At 40.9% G+C, this 23,170-nt stretch overlaps 1 protein-coding gene across 1 annotated transcript in view; it reads left to right on the top strand.

The window, feature by feature from the left end:
- The first annotated feature begins 567 nt into the window (after positions 1–567).
- RAB20 (RAB20, member RAS oncogene family) overlaps positions 568–23,170 on the top strand; it is a 28,482-nt gene continuing 5,879 nt past the window's right edge. Inside the window, exon 1 of the mRNA XM_053968659.1 lies at positions 568–927. Coding sequence (XP_053824634.1) covers positions 756–927 — 172 coding nt within the window. The 5' untranslated portion in view covers positions 568–755. The remainder of the gene's footprint in view (positions 928–23,170) is intronic.

The raw sequence follows: 23,170 nt of genomic DNA, 5'->3' as shown, positions 1-23,170 counted from the left end.
GCAAAAAGGATAGGCTTGATCTCTGGGTAATTTAGATGATTGCAATTTTGTCACCTGTAATGGAATTAATCTGAATTACAGCAGCTAGGCAACTGACTGTGAAACTGGGTAGACCTGCCCTCGGAAAATAATCCCCGATACCTCCCTTTCACCAGGGCAGAGGTGTTTGCCCTGTGAGAGACCTTAATTTCGGAGCAACTTTCTGCCCCTCCATGTACACCGCAGGAGGGGAGCGGGATGAGCGGGCTTTGCCTTGGGCTCCAGGAGGGCTGCGGAGATGATGTCTGTGCCATCTCCAGCTGTAAGGACGCGAGCGTCCCGGGACGCAGCTGCATCCCCCGAAGGCTCAGCAAGGCCGAGCTCGGCCCCGACACCCCCGCGAGAACCGGCTTCCCACCGCTCAGCGGCCAGCCCGCCCCGGGGCGGCCGGGACACCGCACCCGGCTCCTCCGGGGCGGGGCGGGGCAGGGGCGGAGGGGCCGCCGAGCTCCGGCCGCTTCCCCGCCCGCGTCCCCTCCCCCTGGCGGGGCGGGAGCGGGGCCGGGCCGGGCCGGGGGAGGAGGAGGAGCAGCCGGGGCCGGGGCCGGGGCCGGATCGCGGCGGCTCCAGCGGAGCCCCCGAAGTTTGCGCTGCCGGCGGAGGCGGCTCTCGGCCCTCGTCCCGCCGCTTCCGGGGCCCCGCCGGGCGGAGCGGGCCGGGCCGGGCCGGGAAAGAGGGCAGGAGCGGCCGCCGGCAGGGAACCGAGCCGAGCCGCGATGAAGAAGCCGGACGGGAAGGTGGTGCTGCTGGGGGACATGAACGTGGGCAAGACCTCCCTGCTGCACCGCTACATGGAGCGGCGCTTCCAGGAGACGGTCAGCACCGTCGGCGGCGCCTTCTACCTGAAGCAGTGGGGGCCGTACAACATCTCCATCTGGGACACCGCAGGTGAGGGGACCCCCGGCACGGGGGGCAGCAGGGAGGGGATGTGGATCCGGCGCCGGGCTCCCGGCGGAACGGGGCTGCCCGACACTCGCGGGGTGTTTGCTGGCGGGCTGCCGCTCTCCTCCGGCTCCGGTGAGAGCGGCGCTGCCCGCGGCACCCTCCGTGCCTTGGGATGCGTAGAGCTTTCTTTTCCCTAGTTTTGCCTCGGCCCTAGTGTACGAGCTGCGGGGTGGGTGACCTCGCTCGGGACAGCTTCGCTTTCCGAGAAGCGGCGGGCGGGAGATAGAGACGTGATCCCCGCCGTGCCCCGGGGGCGGCGGCCGGCGCCGGGAACCCTGCCCCGCTGCTTATCGCCTTGTTTCGGCTCTACGGTGAAGTCAGTCGTCTGAATAATGGGGTTTGGCGGCAGGACAGAGTCTGAAAAGAGACACGATTTTGACGGACCATAAGGGGTCTTACAACTGCTCATCTCTGGTATTTTTAGAATTGCTTTGCGAAACGCGGATGTATAGGGGAGATTGCAGTGCCTGGTTTCGTACTTTTACCCGAGTAGATGGCTACAAGTTTAGTCAGGAATTAGAGAGGTTACAGCTTCTGTTCATCCCTTCTCGTCGTGCACTGTTGAGTTTGATATCAGCTGGTGTCAGACGCGGACTTCCAAACGCGTGCTGCCTGCCAGCCCTTCAGACGTGGCGTTCCCCTCCACCGCAGCTGTAAGAAATTGGTGCACAAAGAGCATGGGCTGCCGGCAGTTTCTGTCTGGGATAGCAGCAAGGGGCTGTCTGTCCCACTGTTGTGGCAGGCAGCATCTCTGGCATGCAGGACCGAGAGTGGGTTGTGGTTTGGAGGCCTGGGTGGAGGAGGTGGGAGAGCACGGACTGGAGAAGTGGTTTGTGATCTTTGTCATATGAACGTCATGCTCTTGATTATTAAGTCAGGAAGCTGTCCTTTGTCATGTAAAGGACCAGAGTGTCTGTCCTGCAAAATTAAGTCAATGGATGCTCTTGCCTTTAAGTTGTTCTTTGCAAAGATAATATTTATTTTTTGGGTTTTTGTTGTTGTTTTTGTTTGTTTTTGGGTTTTTGTTTTCATGTTTAGTTGGATTTTTTTAAAACTGTTTAGTGGCAACATGAAGAATGCAGTTTATATGTCCTTGTGAAACTTGTGGAGCTGCAGCATCGTGCAATATTCCAGTTTCCTCTTGATGAAATTTGGGAGGGAAGTTCATTTGCTGTGTCACTTCATGTCACAGTCTAGTCCAAAATGGCTTTTCCTGTGTCAGGAATTGAGAAGGAGGAAAGGGAGAAATGAAACTGCAGAAAAGTTATACAGAAACACTTTTGGGAAGTGTGGGGAGGAGGTGTTTAAGAGCTTTTTCTTGCATTTAGTAATCTGTTACTATCATGAAAGCTCTCTACCAGTAGCTCTGTTTTAAATATACTTTCTATAGCATTTGCAGTACTTTTTTTAAAAATCTACTTCAGTTTTGAAATTTATTTGTTTTACTATGGAGAGTCTCTTGTGGCCAGTTGCTGCTTGCTTCTAGTAAGCCAGACCCCCGTGGGTGATTAGCAGTGGGCTTTATTTCAGCAGAAAAACCATCTGTCTTGGTGAGATTGTTCCTTGGTAATTTTCATTAACATCTTCTATTTTTTTTTATCATACATAATAAAATAAGTCCCTCCAAGGCTTGTCTGCTGGTTTTAGAGCCCTTTTTGTCTGTCATTTATTCTTATTGCAGTGTTTTATTCAGTGTTAACTGAGGAATCAGGTTCCAGTTGTATGTGGAATCTGGAAAGCTCCAGGGTGGAATCTCCATGTGCCAGGTGAAGCACCCAGCTGATATCTGTGTCAGGACAGTGCAAGTGTTCAGAGCTCAGCAATAACTTCCCCAGTGGCCACGATTCCCTCTGCAGGGCCACTGCCAATGCACAGCTCTGCAGTAGAAGTTCCTGCTGCTCAGCAGCACTTCTGGAGCAGAATTGCTGAAGCTCTATTTGCAGAGCAACAGTTGAAAAGTGTTGCTGTATTGTGCCAGGGTGGCATAACACATCTTCCTCATTCTTCTCCTTTGCTGGAGTTAGCACTGAGCCTGGCTGTCCCCTCTCTTGTGTTTCAGGGGCACACAAGGGCTCTTGCACCATCTCCCTGTTGACTTGTGCTCCTGCAGGATGATGGAAGTTGCCAAAACTGGGCTACACTGTTGGGGCCTGTGGGTTTTCATTTATTAACTGCTCTCATTAATCTTGGAATTAATAGAAGCTCCCAGGGCACATATGCACTTTCTGCTGTCCTGGTGAAGAAGTAAGGGACCTTGTTGACACTGTAACTCTGCTGTTAAGTCACTAGGGGGTTCAAAAGCCAGTGTTATTTATTTGTTTATTATTTTTATTTTGTGTGGACCTTATGCTTTTGCTGGCCTCAATGTGTCTGGAGACCTTGGTCTATGCCTCTTATTTCTCTGCAGTCTCACTGTCTTATCTCTACCAGGTGGGTACCAAGTAAGCTTGGATTGTGTAGTAAGGAGGAGTTTAAAATGTAGCTTTTTTGTCTGTTTATTAACCTGATGTTGCTAACTACTGAATTCCTGTGAAGTAGTTATAGGGTTATCAAATACTGATAAATTGTTTTCTTTAATTATGTATGTGTAGATATATAGAGAAATCCAGCAACAAACAATCATCCAGGAGATCTGAAATTTTTTAGCACAGCAATGACAAGAACATGGATCAAAGTTTGTACCCGTCCCACCTACCTAAATACTGAGTGCCAGCTCAGGATGTCTGTCTTAATACCTTAATAGCACTTTATACAATATATGATGTAGAAATAGGGAAGATTTGGCCTAGAAAAATTAGAGTATGCATGGTAGTAGCTACTGTACTAGTTCAATACATAATTAAACAAGGTAAATCGGAATACATCTTCTTTTTAAATTTTCTCCATTCATATTATATTTAGTATGTGAATATATGTTTATTTTTGTTGTCGCTTATGAGCATTATTTTTAGGACTGATCTCCATAGAAGTCCCCTATGTTTTACTTGCAGTTCAGATTGTATGGTTGGTTGTTTTTCTGGTATGGGGTAGGCATTTCGCTGTAACAATGCAAGCTTCAATACAATGAATCTTCATTCTTGTAATACAAAGTGATGCTTGTGCACACTTAGACTTTAGTGATTGATGAGAATATCTGCAGTAGTGGTGATGGATCAAAAGTTAAGTATGCATGGATACATGTGTAATTGCTGATTTTCTGAGGTATTTAAAATGTGTGTCATTTTCACTAATCACTCTGTTGATTTTGCATTACTTCCTGCTCTGAATTTAGAAAAATCTCATTTTCCTTGGAAGAACTAAATTTGCTTACCACAGTGCTTAAAATGTGCATTTCTGTGTTATCGTTAATGAAATCAGTGTGCACACCTGACCTGTTCTACCAACTCACATTTGAAGTGTAAATCAGTTATTTTAGGGAGGAGTCTTAGCTGTACGTTCACACCCCTCCTTATCTTGGAAAAATCAGCTGCTTAGTCTAGTCTAAATCTTTCATGTTCTTATCCTCAAGCCCTGTAAAATGGGTGTGCAGAAGTTGTCAGACTTGATTGTTTTTTTATGTAAATGCTCATGACAAATAGTTCAACATCTCCTGTTTTCCAATTTGATGACGATGAGAGAAGTTATTTGGAAGTTGCATTCAAGTCAAGGAAACAAGCCACAGATGGATCAATAGTTGGGAGAAGAATCATATGTTTGAGGTGTTCCAAAGCTCTCCTTTTCCTAGCCATCTGCTTTTGGCTGTTTCTCCATTGTTAGAGGCTTGGATAGACAGTCTTGTGTCTGACCCAGCATGGCTGCTGTTGTATTTGTGGTTGGTGCATAGAATTATTTACTTCTTATATTCTGATGCAACAAATTACATTTGTTGTTTTCTCTTTGGATCAGTTAATTCAAAGGTACTAAAAAAAACAAACATAAACTGTACAAAAAGAAGTAACTGTACACTTTTAGCATATTTTGAAGAGCTGGTTTGCTGGATAGAGTCTAGTCTTTAAAAAATTTGAGTACATGCTTTGAGACCTTTGTACTAGTTTTTTGAAGTAGTATTTTTCTGCAACAAGGAAAGTAAGCAACAACATCAGTGAGAAGACCTTCCTCATCACACAAAAGGATTGAGGGTTGGACACTCAGGATGTCAAAGCTATATATATATATGTATGTATTTCTGTGTGTGTATATACATATGTGTATATATAAATATATTTCCTACGCAGTGCTGACAGCAGCTGTGGAGTACACTAAAGCTTCCTGCTGGGTGCTGATGATATGTAGCTCAGAGCTAGCATGTAATCTTTTATGTCTGGCAGCACAAAACCTCCTGAAGTTTTGAGGGTCTTGGTCCTATTCCACCATTAAAACTGGAATAATAACGTGTGATGACTACAGCTAATGATATTGTGGGAGTGCTCAGGCATGTTTTCTGATGCCTTGGTATTTCAAAAGGTAAAACTTTTCTATATGTCAGATTTTTCAGTCTCTTTTAGTTGACATTTGTTCATCTGACAGATAAGTGGTTTCTTAACCCCAGCAGCAAGATTTCTTAATTATTAGTGGCCATGTCCCCTGTGTTGCTGGCGTAGTATTAGAGCAGTCAACTGGTAAATGAATGACCAGTATTTTAGAAAGTTCACATCAGGATCCTCTAATTCTATTTTAAAAGGCTGGATTTTGAACTTGCTAGCAGATATTCATGAAGCATTATAATGGGGAAACGTAAGGGTTAACTTTATGGAAAGGAAACTTTCCTACTTTTCCTTCTTCTCGTCTTGAGCTATCTGTCAACAAGGACTGACTTGATTTTTTTATTCTGTGAATACTCAGCTATAGGTTCATATTTTTACATCTTCCAGCTATTTATTTTTACCTGCATATGTATATATATATTTTTTTTTTAACTTGTCAGAGCTAGTATAGTTAGGGAGAAAGGACATAAACATAGCCTAGAAAAGGCTTTTCTGTGCCTTGGGTCAGCTGTAGTGTATCTGCCTAATGAGTGCTTACATCTGTGACTGGTTTGCTGATGTCTGATGTTAATCAGTACTAGTGAACACGTGTGAATTGCTCACAGCTTCTGATCTCTGCTGGGGTTTCGTAGGCTGCAGTGCAGGCAGCTGCCTGTGCTGAGCTTTCTCGGGCAAGGTGTCAATGTTTGGCTGGTAAGATGTGTTAGATTCCCCCGGTAAAAAGGATTAGGTTCCCCCCTTGCTTAGTTAGGCTTTGACAGTTTTGTGGGTTTGGTTTTGTTCTTTCTTTTTTTTTTTTTTTTCCACAGTTTATCTGTGTTGATGAACATTTCCTTGTTCACGCTGAGTCAAAGAATATCTTGAGCTGAAAGGGACCCATAAAGACCAAGTACAATTCCCTGCTCCTTGCAGGTTTACTTAAAACTAAACCGTTAAACCCTATGACCAAGAGGGGCCTCCTTGAACTCTGAAAGGCTTGGTGCTTTTTTGTGGGGAGCCTGTTCATCACCCTCTTAGTGAAGAATCTTCTCCTAATGTCCAATCTGAGCTTCCCCTGATCCTACACTCCATTTCTTGGTAAAGGCAGTGACCCAGCTTAGTTCTCAAGGCAAACCTGATATGGGGTGTTGTCGCTATTGGACACAAAATGAAAGCTTGGTACTTTCAAAAGAGAAAAAAGAGAAAGTTTTAGTCGAACATCTGGTATTTATAGAATTCCAAAGGTGACCATGGATTGGAAGATGGAATTACCACCTCTCCAACCACACTGGTCAAACCAACAGTCTATCAATTCTCTCCTCCCACACAGAAAAATGCAAAACAATCATTATTTACATGAACAGTGCGGGAGAACTCCAGTAGAAATATGTAAACATTATCAGAAGGCTAAAGAAGTTTTATGAGAACTTTAAAACTTTCAAAAGAACTATAAAAGAAAACTTAACACTTTTAAAAATCAGGGCAATGGGATGTGACTTGGTCCTCAGAGTGTGATGTCAGCCCAGGAAGCTGGAACCAAACATTGCCTTGTGTGGTGAACGATATGCAAACTGTTGGTAGGTAGGGCAGAAACATGGTCCTCCATCATATAGCAACAGAACAAAGAAAGAGGAGGATTTAGGTGACACATTTCCTCACAAGTGAACACTGATTGAAGCCACTCTGATATTATTCTGGTTTTGACTTTCGAAAGTAGAGGATGACAGCAGGGAAAAAGAAGCTGCAGATGAGATGGTTGGGTGGGTTAGTTGAAACCAAAGGGGGCTCTGATGCATGTGTCTTTCTGCACCTGATGGAATTCTGGCAGCAGTTGGGGTTGGGTGTTGCTGAATGTGTAGTGAGGTATCTTTAGTTCAGGAGGTTTCTTGTTGGAAGGACATAGGGGCTATCACCTCAAAAAGTGTCTTGGGTATCAGGGACCATCAGTGAGGAAGGCTGCTGAGCGTGTATCTGCGCTCAACAGGTGAGAACTAAACATGGAGATTGGAAATTATGGAGAATAAAATCCTTTAAGTTTGTTGCTGGTGAGTAATGGCTTGGGGGCCAGTTACTGGCAAGAGTCTTTGATTTTTAGATTTTTTTAATAATTTTTAAAAACATTTTAATTTCCTTTCTGCCCTTGAGAAAATTATTTTGCAGAGTATTATGTTGGCCTCAATTAGTTGTTCATGATTGTTGTATGAAAAACAATGATGGCTGAGGACCAGTGCCTCATACACACATAGTGTGGCTTCTTTGAGATTACTGTGTATGGGTATAAGCTATATGTTTTCATATCTTGGAAAGGAAACCATAGGAGCTGAAGCTCGAAGGAACAGAAATTCCTGAAGAGAGTTCACTGTCAGTGAGCTCTGTATCTAAAGCCTCTGAATCAGATACAGAGGAAGGAATAAAAGTTTAAGCTCTAGACTATCCCTGGAAACATGGTTTTGTTATTGTGAAACAGTGCACTGGATTGCCTTTTTTTTTTTTTTTTTTTGTTTCCTGAAAAGAACAGAATATCTTGGGAGATGATTAAAAATATGAAGAAATAATGAACTGCCTGGGGAATGTCCTGGAGGAAGCTCTATTTTCTGTGTCCAGCAATTTAAAATACAATGATGCACAAGTAAAGTCAAAGGTAACAAATTCATTGCAGCTGAAAGTGCTTTCGTATGCAAATTAAGTAAAAATATGGAAATACCTTGTCAGAGGGAATAGTGAAAAATACATATCAAAAAGAAACAGAAGACAAAAGTAACACAATTTATTCAGCTTTAGCTAACTTATTTTATTGAAAGCAGAATTTTATTTCTAATGTGTAATTTTAGTACTGACTTGCAGAGGTAAGTTAATGGGGAGGTTATGGCACCTCGTGAGTACTTGATGCAGGCTAAGGTAAATCTGTGTGAACCTCTGTGCTACCTTCTGTGTTCCAGCTCCCACATTAAATCCCCACTTTGCATGTGGTATTTAATAATAGTGTGCAAAGTGACTGAGCTATTCTAGCCTAAGTGGGAAAGTACTCAACAATTTGAGTAGGACTCTCCCTGAACAGTCTCAGTGACCTGAGATGTGTGCTTGGCTAAAGCTGTCCAGGATCGTGCCAAAGCATGTTTGTCGTGGCTCGACAAATATGAGCAACTTTCAAAAGGACTTGAGTTTGTTCAAGTTCTTGAATTGACTAAATATGCCTTTTTTAAAAGTCACAGATTCTAGGCTGGAGCAATATGGAGAATCTTTCTAATGAAGAGTTTGTGCCTCTGGCATTGCATTCTTCTTCTGTGGTTACTGAAGGAAGAGTTATATTTTGCAGATGTCTGTCAAAATTGACTCAACAGCTGAAAGATTAGTTTAAATACCGTCTGCTTTATGCCAATACTGAAAATGTATGAGGGAGAGAGTCATGAACAAGGGAAATGGTTAGTAAAACAACGTAAATGCAGTGGCAAAACTGCTGACAAAAATTGCTGACACATGGAAATTCATCTTCCGGGTAGATAGGGAGCTGGTAGGAGAGACTGTAGAAAATAAGGGTGTCCAAGAACTTGATTATTGGCTTCAGTTAAACTGGTGTCCTAGAGGGTATATGCAAAGGCATAGGTGTTCTGGGCCTGAAAACAAGTTACTAATGCCCTGTTGCATTCTTCAGTTTGACTTTGTGAAATACCTGAGCTGTCTAAGAAGCTCTTTCAGTTTGAGTGTGAGGGGAAAAACCCAGGGATGTGACAGGAAATGTTTTTCCCAGTAGTTCTCTGTCTAGCTGAGTAAATAGTGTGACACAAAATAGCAGAATCTTCATAAGCTGTAATGTAGAGGTGAATGTATACAAAGAAACACATGTTGACTCAATTACAAATAGGTATTAAAATTATTATTGTATGTCCAGGTGCCTGAACTTAGGCAGTCAGGGTTATGGTGTTTTTCTGTTGACTATGCAATTAAGGGGACAGTAGATACTTAAAATACAAGTGTGGGGCAGGTAACTGGCTGCTAGTTGTTTCACAATTACTACTTCAAATGATCATGTATGGTGAGTACATTTCTAGTTTCACCTCAGTACATGCACTTATGGGGACAGAAATATCAAAACCAGGGAACTCATAAGCAGCCTCACAGTGCCTTGGCTGAGCTTCTCCTGATATTCTGTGGGCTACTTTTAAGTCTCTTTACTTCACACTGCAATCATGTCTTACATCTACATGAATTGTTTGCTTCACTGCAATTGCTGTCTCGTGTTGAAGCCACTGGCCATGTGAGCTTCCAAGTGGCAGTGTTTTACTGCCTGAACTGAAGGTACACTTAGTAATCCCTCATCTGAGTCACATTTTGCTATTGCAAAATATCCAAACAAATAGCCTTTGTTTGGGTCTCCATCTAGAAAGTTGCTGAGTCTGTGGTGGATACATTTGGAGCCATTAAAAATTGTGGAATAGAAAGAATAATTTTCTTCACCAAGTCTGAATGATTTTCTGTCTTTCAGGGAAGCACTGGGTACAACATCCAGGGGGTTGATCAAAAGGCATCAAAGCTGTGATAAATTCATTTTCCTCTGCTTGATTAACAATAATTTCATATTCAGTACCTGAAGATATGCCTAGGAAATGAGATTTCAGGTTGGTGATTAAACTTAACTAATGCAAGTGTTTTGCAGAGAGCAGAGGTGGTCAAAGGAAGTGAATGAGTTTTTGCTCTTAATTTGAATTCTTTACATAAGTAATTTGCTATCCTACATCACAGAAGTGTCAGGATAGCTTCCTTTAGGGCAGCCAACTCAATAAACCTACAAGATTTCCACACCTACCTGGGTGTGGAAAGAAACAAATCTAGAAGAGTGCTTATTAACATGGTTTTCAAAGGGAGATATCAGCTGTGTTTGTGAATTTTCTAGTATATCTTTCCATCTCTTAGGAAGCAGATGAGAATGGAAGTTGGCTTTGCATGGGCCATCAAGAAGTCATTCACGGAGGATCCCTGCTGAGAGCCTAAAGACCTGTTTGAGCATTTGACATAGCTACTTCTCCCTGTTCCCTCAGCCTTTCTTTTTGATACAATTCCATATTTTCTATACTCTGTTACAAAATTTAATATTCCTAACTACTGCTTTTGTACTTTAGGAGATTCTTGCAAAATACAGAGAAAAGGTGTTGTCCAACCATGCAACCACTTCTACATACTTAGTTTAAAAATAATGGTCTTCAGTACAGTTGAAATAAAAGGAAAATTTTTGATTTACATTCTGCAACTGATGACTACTTATGCGTTTTTAGTCATATACAATATTCAACCATGTAGATTTAAATTTGTGAGATTTTGTTATGAAAGGCCTCAAAAATTCAGTTTCTCTTCTTCATAGTTGGATCTGTGATCTGGGCATATAAATCTGTTGTTCTTTTCTTAATTGTTGAAGGTAGAAATAAGGATCTTGTTAATATTCTAAAGGTTTTTTTTGTTTATATTCCACCTATCATTTGCTCTCAAAATTTTTGTGCATTCAAAAAAGGGAGAAATTACCAGAATCTGTAGTGGCTTACAGGTACAAAAATTAATGAAAGAAAAAGATTTGTGTAGTTGAGTCAGCATCTTCCAAACCTCATAAAAGGGATCATCAAATCTTGTGGTTTGCTGCAAGTGAGACTTGGGTGTTTTAAATAAAAAAAAAAATTCCCACTGGTATAATGAGTGAATTTATTTAAATTTTTTTCCCTTCCTGATACAGGCTGTTGCTTTTTAAAAAGCTAAATCTCCAATTTTGTGAAACTAAAAATATCTCAAACTGCTCAGCTCCTCCAACCCCTACCAGTATGATACCTTCTTATTTTCATGAGACTGTAAGACTGCCTTTTAGGACATGAGCTTTCCCTCCTGCAGTAGATAGCTGTATGTATGACATTTGTATTGTTTCCCTTATCTCCCTTCCTGTTCTAGTGTTTTGTGCCCTTTCCATGTTGTCCTGTTTGACTTCTTTTTTCACTTCAAGTCTTGGAACCACAGTGGAAGTGGAATAGTTATCTTCTCTTTGAGTGGCAGAGCACTTTGTGACTCAGAGATACTGCCCTAATTATGGAAGAAAAGGATGCAGTGCAAGCAAATCAGTGAGCAGTTCCCTTTCTATAAGTAGCTTCCCCTCTTGGCAGGAGGGTTGAATGGGCAGACACTGGACAGTGGTAGCATTGCTCTTTGTAGCTTATTTTGTTTAGAAAGTTCAGAACTGAGTTTTTTAAGATATTTAGCACTACTCCAGGTTAGAGAACAATAATGAGATGAGTTTATGTACCATGCCTCTTGTCTGATTACGGTTTCTTTAATTCTCAGATTAATGCTCCTAAACTGTGGATATTATGTATGCTCTCTTAAGTGTGTAGGCAGAGAAACTGGAAGGAGAATTAGAAGGGAGAAGTAGTGCCAGAAATGTAAAGGCCATTTGTTTATCTTAGTATAAGCTCTGAAAACACAAGTCACGCATGCTGTGATAAAATTATCTTAATGTTTCGAACAATAAATATATTCCTGCAAAACCCAGCAGCACTCTCTGGCACAGTTTCCCACTTCTGATACTTGCTGAAGGCAGCCCACTGGATAACCAGAACTACCTCCTGCTTTTGACAAATAGCAACTATTTAGAAGCACCCAGTGAAAAAGATTTCAACTGAATAGAAACTGATGGTAGCTGGTAAGTAATAGAAGCAGTTATAATTTTCTTCAAGGTTAATTATGCACGAATTCATTGCTTGTGTTCTTAGTTGAGAACCTGCCTATAAATCATTGAAAATGTTGAAACAAATAATAATGAGCGAGCCTAATTCTATGTCCCATGTTATTACTATGAGTTTCTCTTAAAATAAAACAGTAGACTTTTGAATTCAGTTTCTGAGATCCATGGGCTTTATTTCTACACATTTAGCAAAGTTTAAATATTTTGAAAATTGCTGGTGAAGGGTGGTTTGAGGTTAAACTCAGTGTTACAAATCAGGAGCTAACATGTAGTTATCTACTGTGCCTCAGTTCCATTTCACCAAAAGATGATTTAACCTTAAATAAGAGGCACTTGCCAGGTAACTGCAGGGGCAGACCAGCTGTGGGTATCTGCTATTGATCTGACAACCAGAGCTTCCTGAAGCATTTTGGATAACTGTGTTTTTTGTTATATGTGCAAGAATCATCCCTCACTTTGGAAACATGTGACACAGAAGGTCACTTGTTACAAAACAGCCTGCCGGCTCTCAAATGTGTTTTTGTGTAACCTGGACTCTGTTTTTTGGAATGTGAATGTTGTGATTTGTAGATGCCTTTCCTTCCCCCTCCTCACCTAGTAATCATCAGTGATGAATACCAGCATTTATCTGCTGTCTTGCACTAACTTCAGTTTTGTAAAAGCTAGGCCTCTAGAAGAGCTTCCAGTTCTCTTCTTTGTCCTCTACTCCTAATCAACCTGGAAACATACTAGTAGGGTAAAAGATTTATGGAAGTAGTGCTTTATGAGTAGTGCTGCCTACATATGAGCCTAGTAATTAACTTTATCTTCAAAAAGAAGTGTGGCCAATATACTTGAGTCCCTCTCTATACTACAGTGTCCCATGCATGTACTGAACAAAGCTGTGCTGCAGCTGTGGAAGAAGAAAATGGTCCCTGGCTGTGTGGTAGGGTTGGAAGGTGCATTCCCATGGATATGTGACCTTCCAGACTGATTACTAAAGGCTAAAAACCTCTTGCTTCTGGTGGCCTGATGCTGTGGTAGGAGCAGCCTGTAGATCCCTGAAACTGTCTAAATATGGAACTTCTTGCAGGTTTCTTAAAGCCTCTGGCTGATGTCCTGGGATGGCCCTGAAGTAGAACACTGAGGGGTAGGGCTGGCCTGTCTTTGCTGCTAGTGCTTTTGAAATATTAATGGAAGGAATTAGCATGAAAGTGGGGCTGATGGAAAATAGGCACTGCCATAGCTAGTGCTCTTGTAAATGAATCTAGAATGGTTTGGGTAGGAAAAGATCTTAAAAATCATCTAGTTCCAACCCCCCTGTCATGGGCAGGGTTACCACCCACTTGATCAGCTTACTCAGGGCCCCATCCAACCTGTTCTTGAACACTTCCAGGGATGGAGCACCTACAGCCTCTGTGGGTAACAAGCTCTGAAGCTCTCCTGTGGGTCTGTGGAAGAAAGCTAACTTACTGTGTTACCATGTGTGACTCCCATTGGGTGGATGTGCACAAAAGAGTTTACAGCTGCTTCTGGGTGGTTTGGCTTCCTATTCATGGGAAGAAGGGACATAACTGTCAGCCAGGAGGCAGAAACACATATAACGTGTTTGGCATTAAAGTGATAATATAGAAAAAGAAGAATGTTTCTGAAAGAGTAGACCATTTAATTTTATGTATGGTTGGATGCAAAATTTAATCCAAAGAGAGTCTGCAATGGGTAATAATAAACTTTTTTGTCATCTCTAAAATGTAAATTCCCTAATTAAGATATTTATTAAGTTTATGGTGTTTCCTCACTCCAAAAATGCTGCCTTGTACTGATTGTCTTGGTATGTATATAGTTAACCCTTCTGCAATAAATCCTGTGGGGAATTTTGATTTTAAAAAAAGAGATAATGAGCTAAGGGTATAGCAAAGTATCTAATGAGGAAGTTAAAAAACCTAACTCAGGTTAAAACAGGAATAAAGAATGAAGAAAAACAGGAAGAATTTCTTGTCTGCAAGGTAGTGGGCAGGCTGAGAGCTGGCAGGAATGCTGATGAGTGGTAGAATTTCAGAGTGCTCATTGAGATCCATTTAGGAGGGCAATCTTAACTAAGCTCCAAGCACCCTCTTGCTTACTCTGCCCAATGGGGATGGGGGAGAGAACTGGAGGAGTAAAAGTGAGAAAAGTTGTGGACAGTAGAGGACAGTTTAGCGGGTAAAGCAAAAGTTGCATGTGCCAGCAGAGCAAAAGAAGGAATCCATTCCTCACTTCTCATTGGTAGGCAGTTGTTCAGCCATCTCCAGGGAAGCTGGGCCCCATCATGTTGACTTGGGAATACAAGCACCATCACTCTGAATGTCCCCCACTTCCTACTCCTTTCCCCCAGCTTTATCTGCTAAGCTTGACACCATATGGTGTGGGATATCCTTCTAGTTAGTTGGGCCCAGCTGTCCTGGCTGCATCCCAATCTCTTGTGCACCCCCACCCCCCTCAGTGTTTGGGTGATGTTACAGAAGTAAATAGGTTGGACAAGATCACTGAGATCAAGTCCAGCCTTTGAACATCACCATGTTAATTAGACCACAGCACTCAGTGCCATGTCCAATTTTTCCTAAAACACCTCCAGGGACAGCCCATTCCAATGTCTGATCACCCTTTCTGTGAAGAGATTATACCTTAATGTCCAACCTAAATCTCCCCTGGTGCAGCCTAAGTCTGTCCTCTTGTCCTGTTGCTGGTTACCCAGGAGAAGAGGCTGACCCCCACCCGACTACACCCTCCTTTCAGCTGATTTTAGAGGGTAAATAAGGTCCCTGCCGAGCCTTCTGTTCTCCAGGCTAAACAACCCCAACTCCCTCAGCCTCTCCTCATGGGACATGCACTGTTGACCAGCATTCCCAGGTCCTTTTCTGCTGGGCCACTTTCCAGCCACTCTGCCCCCAGCCTGTACTGCTCCCTGGCGTTGTTGCTGCCAAGTGCAGGACCCAGCCCTTGGTCTTGTTGAACTTCATGCCACTGGTCTCGCCCCATTGATCCAGCATGTCCAGGTCCCTCTGCCAAACCTTCCCACCCTCCAGCAGATTGACCCAACATGCTGTTGTCTGTGGACTTGCTGGAGGGAGATTCAATCTCCTCGTCCAGATAATCCAAAAAGATATTAAACAGGACTGGGCCTGACGCCGATCCCTGGGGCATACCATTGGGTGGCCAGGTGGATGCAGCACCATGTCCTGGGCCCAGCCATCCAGCTGGTTCTTAACCCAGCACAGAGTGCTCCTTTCCAAGACATGGGCTGCCAGCTTTTGGAGTGTGCCATGGGAGGCAGTGTCAAAGGCTTTGTTGAAGTCCAGGTAGGCTACATCATCTTTCAGCATACAGGGATGGCCTGCTTGTGCAAGATTTCTTTTTGAAGGTACTTAGTGGTTAAAGTATGTATTATCTATTAGTTAAAGTTAAAATTTGTATTGAAGTATATGAGAAACAGGAAATTTTCTAACGCTGTGCTGCTCAGTAATACCTAAAATATCCCTGTGTTATCTATGCAGTTTCCCAAATCAGCAGCACAAATCCCAAAACACAACCCCATACTGGGTACTGTGAAGAAAATTGACTCTGCCCCAGCCAAACTCTAGCACTCCAAGCTAATATGCCAGTTCCTTATTGAGCAATATAAAACCTCCAGGAAGAGTGGAGTGACCTCCTGGCCCTGCAGTGCCAGTCAGACTGGGCTAAAGTACACCTGGCCATGCATTCCTGCCTGAGCTTAAGACCTGCTTCTCAGTTTGAATAGCAAGGAGTGTGGGCTTTGCTGGTCTCCTTTGAGTGACTCTGAAGTTAAGGACCTGGCAACACCCTCTGCTTGGAAATTGTGTAGGGCAGTGGGCTCATCTGCAGTGCCTTCACCCCTGTGGGAAGGAATTGTAAATAAAGGGAAAAATTAGCAGTTTTCAGGTACTACAAAGAAAGACCAGCTGCTTTTAGAACTTACCCTGTGGAAAATGGATTGTTTTCTGTAGAAGGTACTTTTCTTTGAGGAAATGAATTGATGTTTCAGCCGGTGTTAAAGCTGAAAAGCTTCTCCCACAGGCTAGAAACGAGTGTCTTGCCTAGGTCAGGTTGTTGTACAGCCCTGTCCTGTAACTGGCTTCTGTTACTCACTGCTGAGCAGGAGTTGACTGTCAAGCTTTGCTGCTGCAGTTAAGTGTTCAGTGACACTGCTTCCTGCAGAACTCTTCCCAAGTAAATCCAAGGTTTCTTTTTTTCCCCTTTTTTCCTTCCAATCGTGTTTTCTTTAAGGAAAGCTGCCAAATGGCCACTTCTTTCTAAGCAGCAGTTTCAACTTTTCTTTTAGACACCTAGTTTCAGAAGAATTTTACATCACTGTTTTTTATTTACTTGGACTTAAATTTCTAGTTTAATTTTTGCATTCTTGCTCTCATTTCAGTAAAGGCATATAGGAACTTCATGAATTTACCTTAATTGGCTTAATTTAGCACCCTGCTACATTTTCAGTAGACATGGTGTCGATACTAGATTTCTGCTGGAGTTCTGGTGGAGCATTTGCTTGTAGATACGGTGGTAATGTCCCATCAATCTGTTTGGCCCTTATTTCTTTTGCCAGATATCAGTGTTTAGATAAAACATTTCCCTTCACAGCTGTGAGATTTCAGAGAGAAACATTCTTTGTGTCATTTTTTCAATTTGTGTTGAAGGTGCACCTTGTGGCATGCTTGCTTGCCTGGCAGGCCTAAGATTCGTTCTGTTCATCTTTTACAAGGCCCTACCATTCCAGGCACCTGAAAATACATTAAATGCTTGAATCTTCTGGGGTTGTCTCCTTTTTGAAGAAATGAACACAGTATATCAAGAGAGCTAAATAAAATGAATAGTTTGAAAAAAGTAAATCCAACTAGCTACATGTAAGTTATTCAGGATTGAATCAGTGGAATCTTTAGCTACAAATAGGAGTATTTTTTTTATGTGGGTCTAGCCGAAGTTTTTGTTGGCAAAAACATGCTATGTAGTGTGGTTAGGAGCTTTTCTCTATGTCTCTGTGTAATGCTTTGTATTGCTAGACATAATATGGTGCAGTTTAAAACTTTGGATAGAAAGCATATTCGTGTTTTTATGAAATGTGATAGCTCTGGATGGAAAGCATACTGTTTCTATGGGAACATCTATTTTGAAATTAAAATTCTTGTGAGTTCAGAAGCTCAGTCTTAATTTCATTATTAGAATGGTAAGTTCTGATTTATTCTTGGCAGCAAGAAAAATAATTTTGCATTTATGTAGCAGAATAGATTCCAGGTATTCTTTTGTTCTAGAAAAGCTGAAACTAGTGGTCTAAACCTTGTAGATAATAGGATTTTTTCTCTGATACTACTTCTCCTTTATATAGGTATTGTGCAGCTGAAGGCATTGCTGATTATAGAAACCCTAAATATGCCTTTAGTCCAAAGGCACTGAGTTTATAAGTCTCTTTATAAAAAGACAATTGCAGCTAGAAATGTACAGACTAAACAAATGTATAAAGCTGCCAATGAAGAGAGACTAATGTTATGGGGTGCTGGCAACAGGCTAAGCTAGAGTCATTGGGCAACAGTGTGTTTTGCAAGGTCCATTGAGTTGGTAGTAGATGGCAAACCAAGCTCTTGGTACCTTGTGCTGTCCCAGAACCTATGAGCTGTTCTGGAAAGTACAAGTGTAGGAAGAGATAAAAGTCATCAAGAATTTAGGTAACATTGTGACTTCAGTGAGATTCTTTTTACATTCTCGGTAATAAAATAATATGGAAAGATGGGAAAAAGGAGCTATGGGCAGGGTTTTTAGTTCAGAGAAATATGCCAGAGGCAAAGAGTGTGAGTGAAAAAATACTCAATTCTCTGGCCTAATAAGAAAGAGGTTAAGTCATAGGGGAATACCTTTTAAGAGGCGTGTGGAGTTTTTCTGGGGTTTGGGGAATGTGGTGTTTTTTAGTGTGGTGTTTGAGGGAGGGGTGTTTGTTTTTTGAACAGATTACTTTGTAAAGCTGAAAGTCTATCAAAACTCAGAATCTGAAAGCTGAACTCCAACAAGCTAATTGGTGGGATACTAACTTTCCTTTCTTTAGATATTTTATAGAATACAAATTCCTCCTAAGTCACAAGACAAGGACTGAGTGAAATTCTATCATCTCTATTATGCAGGAGGTAAAATTTGAATGAGGATTACACTTGGTCTCTGATCATGCTCTGTAAATGTTTTTTTCCTTTATGATTTTTTTTAAATTTTCTCTTTTATTCTCTCCCATGTAAACTTGATCTCCTCCTTTCATTGAGTGTGTCTGACAAGTCTGTCATTGGTAACCAGAAATGCAAGCCTTCACTACCAGTTATGGAATGAAAATGGACAAACTGCTCTTCAGGGCTGGATTAAAAAAGTTTCTGGGAATATTTAAACTAATTAATGATCAAATAATGCAGAATTTGACAAGATGACTGAGGGATGTTTATTATATTTGAGCTGTGGGTGGGAAGGCTTCATCTGTGGTAATCGGTTTTTTTGGATACCTCTGGGACTCAGAATGCTCTGCAGGATGTAACTGATTGGCACCTGTGCAAGCTGCTAGGCATCTGCTTTTAGTTTAACTGCCTTTAGAAAATTAAGCTTTTACTTAAAAGCAGATTTCTTCATAAACTATCACACTGTTAACTGTCAAAAAGACCACCATGTTTCAGGTGTTGGTTCTTTGGAAGTGTGCTGTGAATTAAGGCTGCATGGCTTTTGAGGTATTTCTTCCACACATCAGAAAAAGGTGGTGACTAGCCTTTTATTTTGCAGCTTCTACCAGAACATGCCTAGATTGATAATCTTCTTGGAGAATATGAAATAAAACTAATGTGCAGAAAAAAATTCCCATTATTTTCTGTTTTGCGATTCTTATTAAACAGGGGTTTGTGTGTGCCTTTTTGTGAAGAAAAGCATATTGCAACAACACATATTCTTCAGATAACGCTCAGATGATCCTGTAGATCATTAACCACATCTTGCAGAGTTTGACATGTGATGTGCAGCACACCACGCTGGCATTCTTGCATAACTTCTCAGTGTGTTATTTGTCCTAACAATAAAAGGCCCATTTAAGTGAACTTCTTTGGAAGAATTGTTTTATGTGAATTGTGCCAAAGTATCACTTTTGGAATGTTAATTGAATTGATGTTTTAATAAAAAATAAGACTCAGTTAAAACTGCTTGACCTATTGGTATACTTTAACTTTAACAAGGGAAAGATGGTCTTAGAAAGGTCAAGGGCATAAAGGGGATTTTTCTCCCAACAAATCAGGGCTTTCTTGAGTGGATTGGCCTATAAATACAGGAAGCACAGCCAAAATAGAATTATGAGCACTTTTTACTGGTGAGAACCATAAAGAGGAGCACATTAATGGTAGTTTGTGCTGCTGTTTATTTCAGCCAGTTGAGATGGGATCTTGCCACTGCATAAAAATCTTAAGGGCAGGTGTCAAGATGGTGGGGCCAGACTTTTCAGTAGTGCCCAGTGAAGGGACAAGGGCAGAAGGTACAAATCAAAACACAGGAAGTGTAATCTAAGTATTAGGAAAATCTTCTGTACTTTGAGTGTGATAGAGCACTGGAACAGGCTGTCCAGGTAGGTTTTGAATCCTTCTTATCTGGAAATGTTCACAACCTGCCTGGAATTATCTTGTGCAACCTGCTCTAGGCAAGCCTGCTTCAGCAGGGAGGTTGGACTTGATGATTTTCAGAGGTCCCTTCCAACCCCAACCATCCTGGGATTTGTGTAACTTTCCTTTTGTAAATGCTCTAAACAAGCAATAAGCTTGAATCTGTAAAGAAATATAGGCAGCATTAATTTTAGCAAAGTTATGAATCCTTTTTAAGGGAAGACTTGTCTTCCAAGAAAGTAGGTGAAGTGGGTACAATTTTAGTGCAAAATCTTCCACATATTTGGTATTTGTTGGTCCTTGCTGAAACGTGTCCTTCAAATCTTATTTATGGCATGTTAGTTAGCTTTAGTTTAGTTGTTACACTTTAGGGGAGAGGAAAGAAGTAGGCTAAAAGAAATCCGCATAAAGCTTTTTTCATTAAAGGTATTACTATTCTTATGTATAAAGAATAGAGGAATTTCCACTTCCAGTAAGTAATCACCCCATTCCATTTTTCTTTATTTCAGATGCCTTCTAATGATTCTTTTTGTTTATAATTATTCTGCATTAATTCCTTTCCCAGAAACACTGATTGTGGTGGTGTTTTTTTTTTTAATTTGTTTAGCAACACAGTTTGTGCTTTTGGTACTCCTAGATAAAGCGGAGGAAGAATGAGCTGCATTTCTTAATGCACATATAAGTGCTGGTATAGACTAACCTCCTAGGGGGTAGTTTGTCTTCTCTTGGCAGAATCTTAATAGCTAATTTAGATGCCCATAAGGATGTTGGCTTTGTTATGTAAAGGAATGGAAATAAAGGATGTGTTTTATTTTTTTTCCCCTTGCATGTTGTATTATGGACAGAATCCCTAGTGAAAGGCCTTGATGCTTAATAATGCTATTAATTTCATCCAGCTTTTCCTGAAACCTGTTGTAGATTTTCCTCTTATTCCATGGAGAATATATATTGTAATATCTGTTAAGTATTCCTGCGTAAGTTTGTTTCCAAAGAAAAGTGTTATGCTCTTTAAAAAAAATGTGTTTAAGAATTAGCCCTTTCTCACAGCCCTTCGCTTACTTATTTCTATGTATTTTTCCTAGATTTTTATTTCTATCATAATTTAGATTCACTAGTAACTAGAGTTTACATATATTTTTGGATGTGTTTTATCCCAGACATTGTTGGATCACTGATGGTAGTTTAATAGTCTTCTAAAAAAAATCTCTTTAATATTTTATTTATGTAGAAGGGTACAACTTAATCTCTCAGGATAAAAGTCATGCTGAGGAACCATAGCTCATAAATATAGGATTATAGTGCCAAGGTGTTTCCTGTTTTATTAAAACTTTCTCTGCTTCCAGTTAGATGACGAGTTGGATTTTCTTGAGTAACTTTATCCAGTTGTCCAGGCCAAAATCAGATCTATTAAACTGAATTTTTAATACTGGATAGAATTCTAGTCCATAGCCTGCCAGTAGATTGTATAAAATTTCTGAATGTACATTCAGTGGGGACTAGGTTATAGTGACATAATGTAATGCCACTTCCAGATCAGGAAAATGTTACATTCCTCCTCTATGGCAGCACACTGCAGTCTCGAGATCTGACTTTTATTCAAATGTCATGGAGTTAAATGTATTAGAAAGCATCTTCTGCTTCACTGCTTACAGTTCATGAGGCTTTCTCATCTGTGGCAGTCAGCTCAAATACATCGTTGGCTCCTCTGAATCTGGGACTTGCCTCCATTGGGATATTATGATCTTTTTATGGGAAGAGATTTGTAGCACTTGGAACTAATGTCCAGAGTATGTTTGCCTTCCTGACCACCAGCCTCCAGGGGAGGAGAAGCAGCTCATGCAGTACATTTCCTTTATCTATCTAAAAGCAGCAGTATAAATACCTAAATGCTGTCAGGCTTGGCTCTTAGCTTTGGATCTAAGCTTGTGAATAACCTCTGTGATAAGGACTCAGTGTGTGTATATATTGGTAGGAAGAAGGAATCATGTGCAACATGATTCTTTTACATGTGTTTGTGTATTAATTCAGAGCGAAAATAAAAATGTTATAATGACTGAAGATGTTAACTGTTTCTATTTATTTTAAAAGTGTTTTAAAATAACCTCAATTTTTTAAGACCAGATCTAAGGGTGTTTAAGTAATTAATAGAAAATGATTGTGCAGTGTGCAGGTTCTAGTCTTTCTAGTAATTGATTTTGTGTCCAAGGGAGCACATTTGTTAGTGGAAGTGTGGTATTTCTAGTATGATAATTAAAGCTGACTGGAGGACAGGGCTCAGTTTGGTCATGATTTCTTGTCTTGCTTAAGTGAGAAGTGAATGACTGCTTCTGGTTGGTGTGGGTTGTTTTCTCACACTGAGCTGCTGTTTTGCAGAAGGAGATTTAGAAGACTAAAATAATTCATGTTTGTAGAGTGGAGATGTTTGCAGGGTCTTGGCAATTTCAGACTTCTTTAGAACCCAAAGTATTCGCTCATTAAGTAAAAACTGCATAGATTTAAGAGAAGAGATGATTTCTTTCACAAATTTAAGTCTTCTTCTATTATGAGATAAAGATTCTTGAGTTAACAAATCAGAATAAATTGTGTTTAGAGTTGGAGTAAGCGTGTCTCAATCATGTATTACTTTGAGCCCACTTTCTTGACTGTTCTTGATGTTTTCTTCTTGGAGAGCTTTATGAAAGAATTTTCCTTTGTTCATTGTTCACTTAACCCATGTGGTAGATATTTTCTTCTTCCATGTGTAGCTCTTTCTACTTTAAAACATGCAAGTAAAGCCCTTTGGGTATTAAGATCACTACTCTCCTATGTTTATGTTATACTCTGCTTTGGCCAAGACATACACATCTAATTTTAATAACTTAAATAGAATCTGCTAAAATAGGGCACAGTTCATGCAGTGAATGTTGATTCATATCTAAGTAATGAGTATAAACAAAATAAACGTCATCTTGGTTTTTAGCAGAGCTAGACATCTGTTGCATACTGAAGCTTCAACATATGCAAGTGTCTTCTGTAATGCAGCTGAAATGAATTTTATCGTTACTCAACTGTAATTGCTTTTGTGGTTGGTGGTTGTGTTTTTCTGGGGAGATGTAGGGCGTGTTGTGTTGGAGTTTTTTGTTTATTTGGATTTGTTGTTTTAACTATTTAGTTTTTCTCAGTCTCAGAGACTATCGTTCCATGGGGAATTTTGTCTTGAAGAAAAACCAAGTGTTGGCATTTTTCTGGCAGATCAGGAAATTATATATTCTGACAGCTCCTGGATGTGTAGAAATTGGACTCTTCAGTCCTTTGTGACTCATGTTTCCACAAATTTCTATTTATGTAATCCTTGTTAATCCTTTGGGATGGAGAGCTTTATTTTTATCCTGAAGTAACCACAG

Source organism: Vidua chalybeata, chromosome 2, assembly GCF_026979565.1.
Source record: "Vidua chalybeata isolate OUT-0048 chromosome 2, bVidCha1 merged haplotype, whole genome shotgun sequence".
NCBI lineage: Eukaryota > Metazoa > Chordata > Aves > Passeriformes > Viduidae > Vidua > Vidua chalybeata.
Note: the sequence above shows the minus strand (reverse complement) of the source record. Positions and strands in the feature narration are given on the sequence as shown.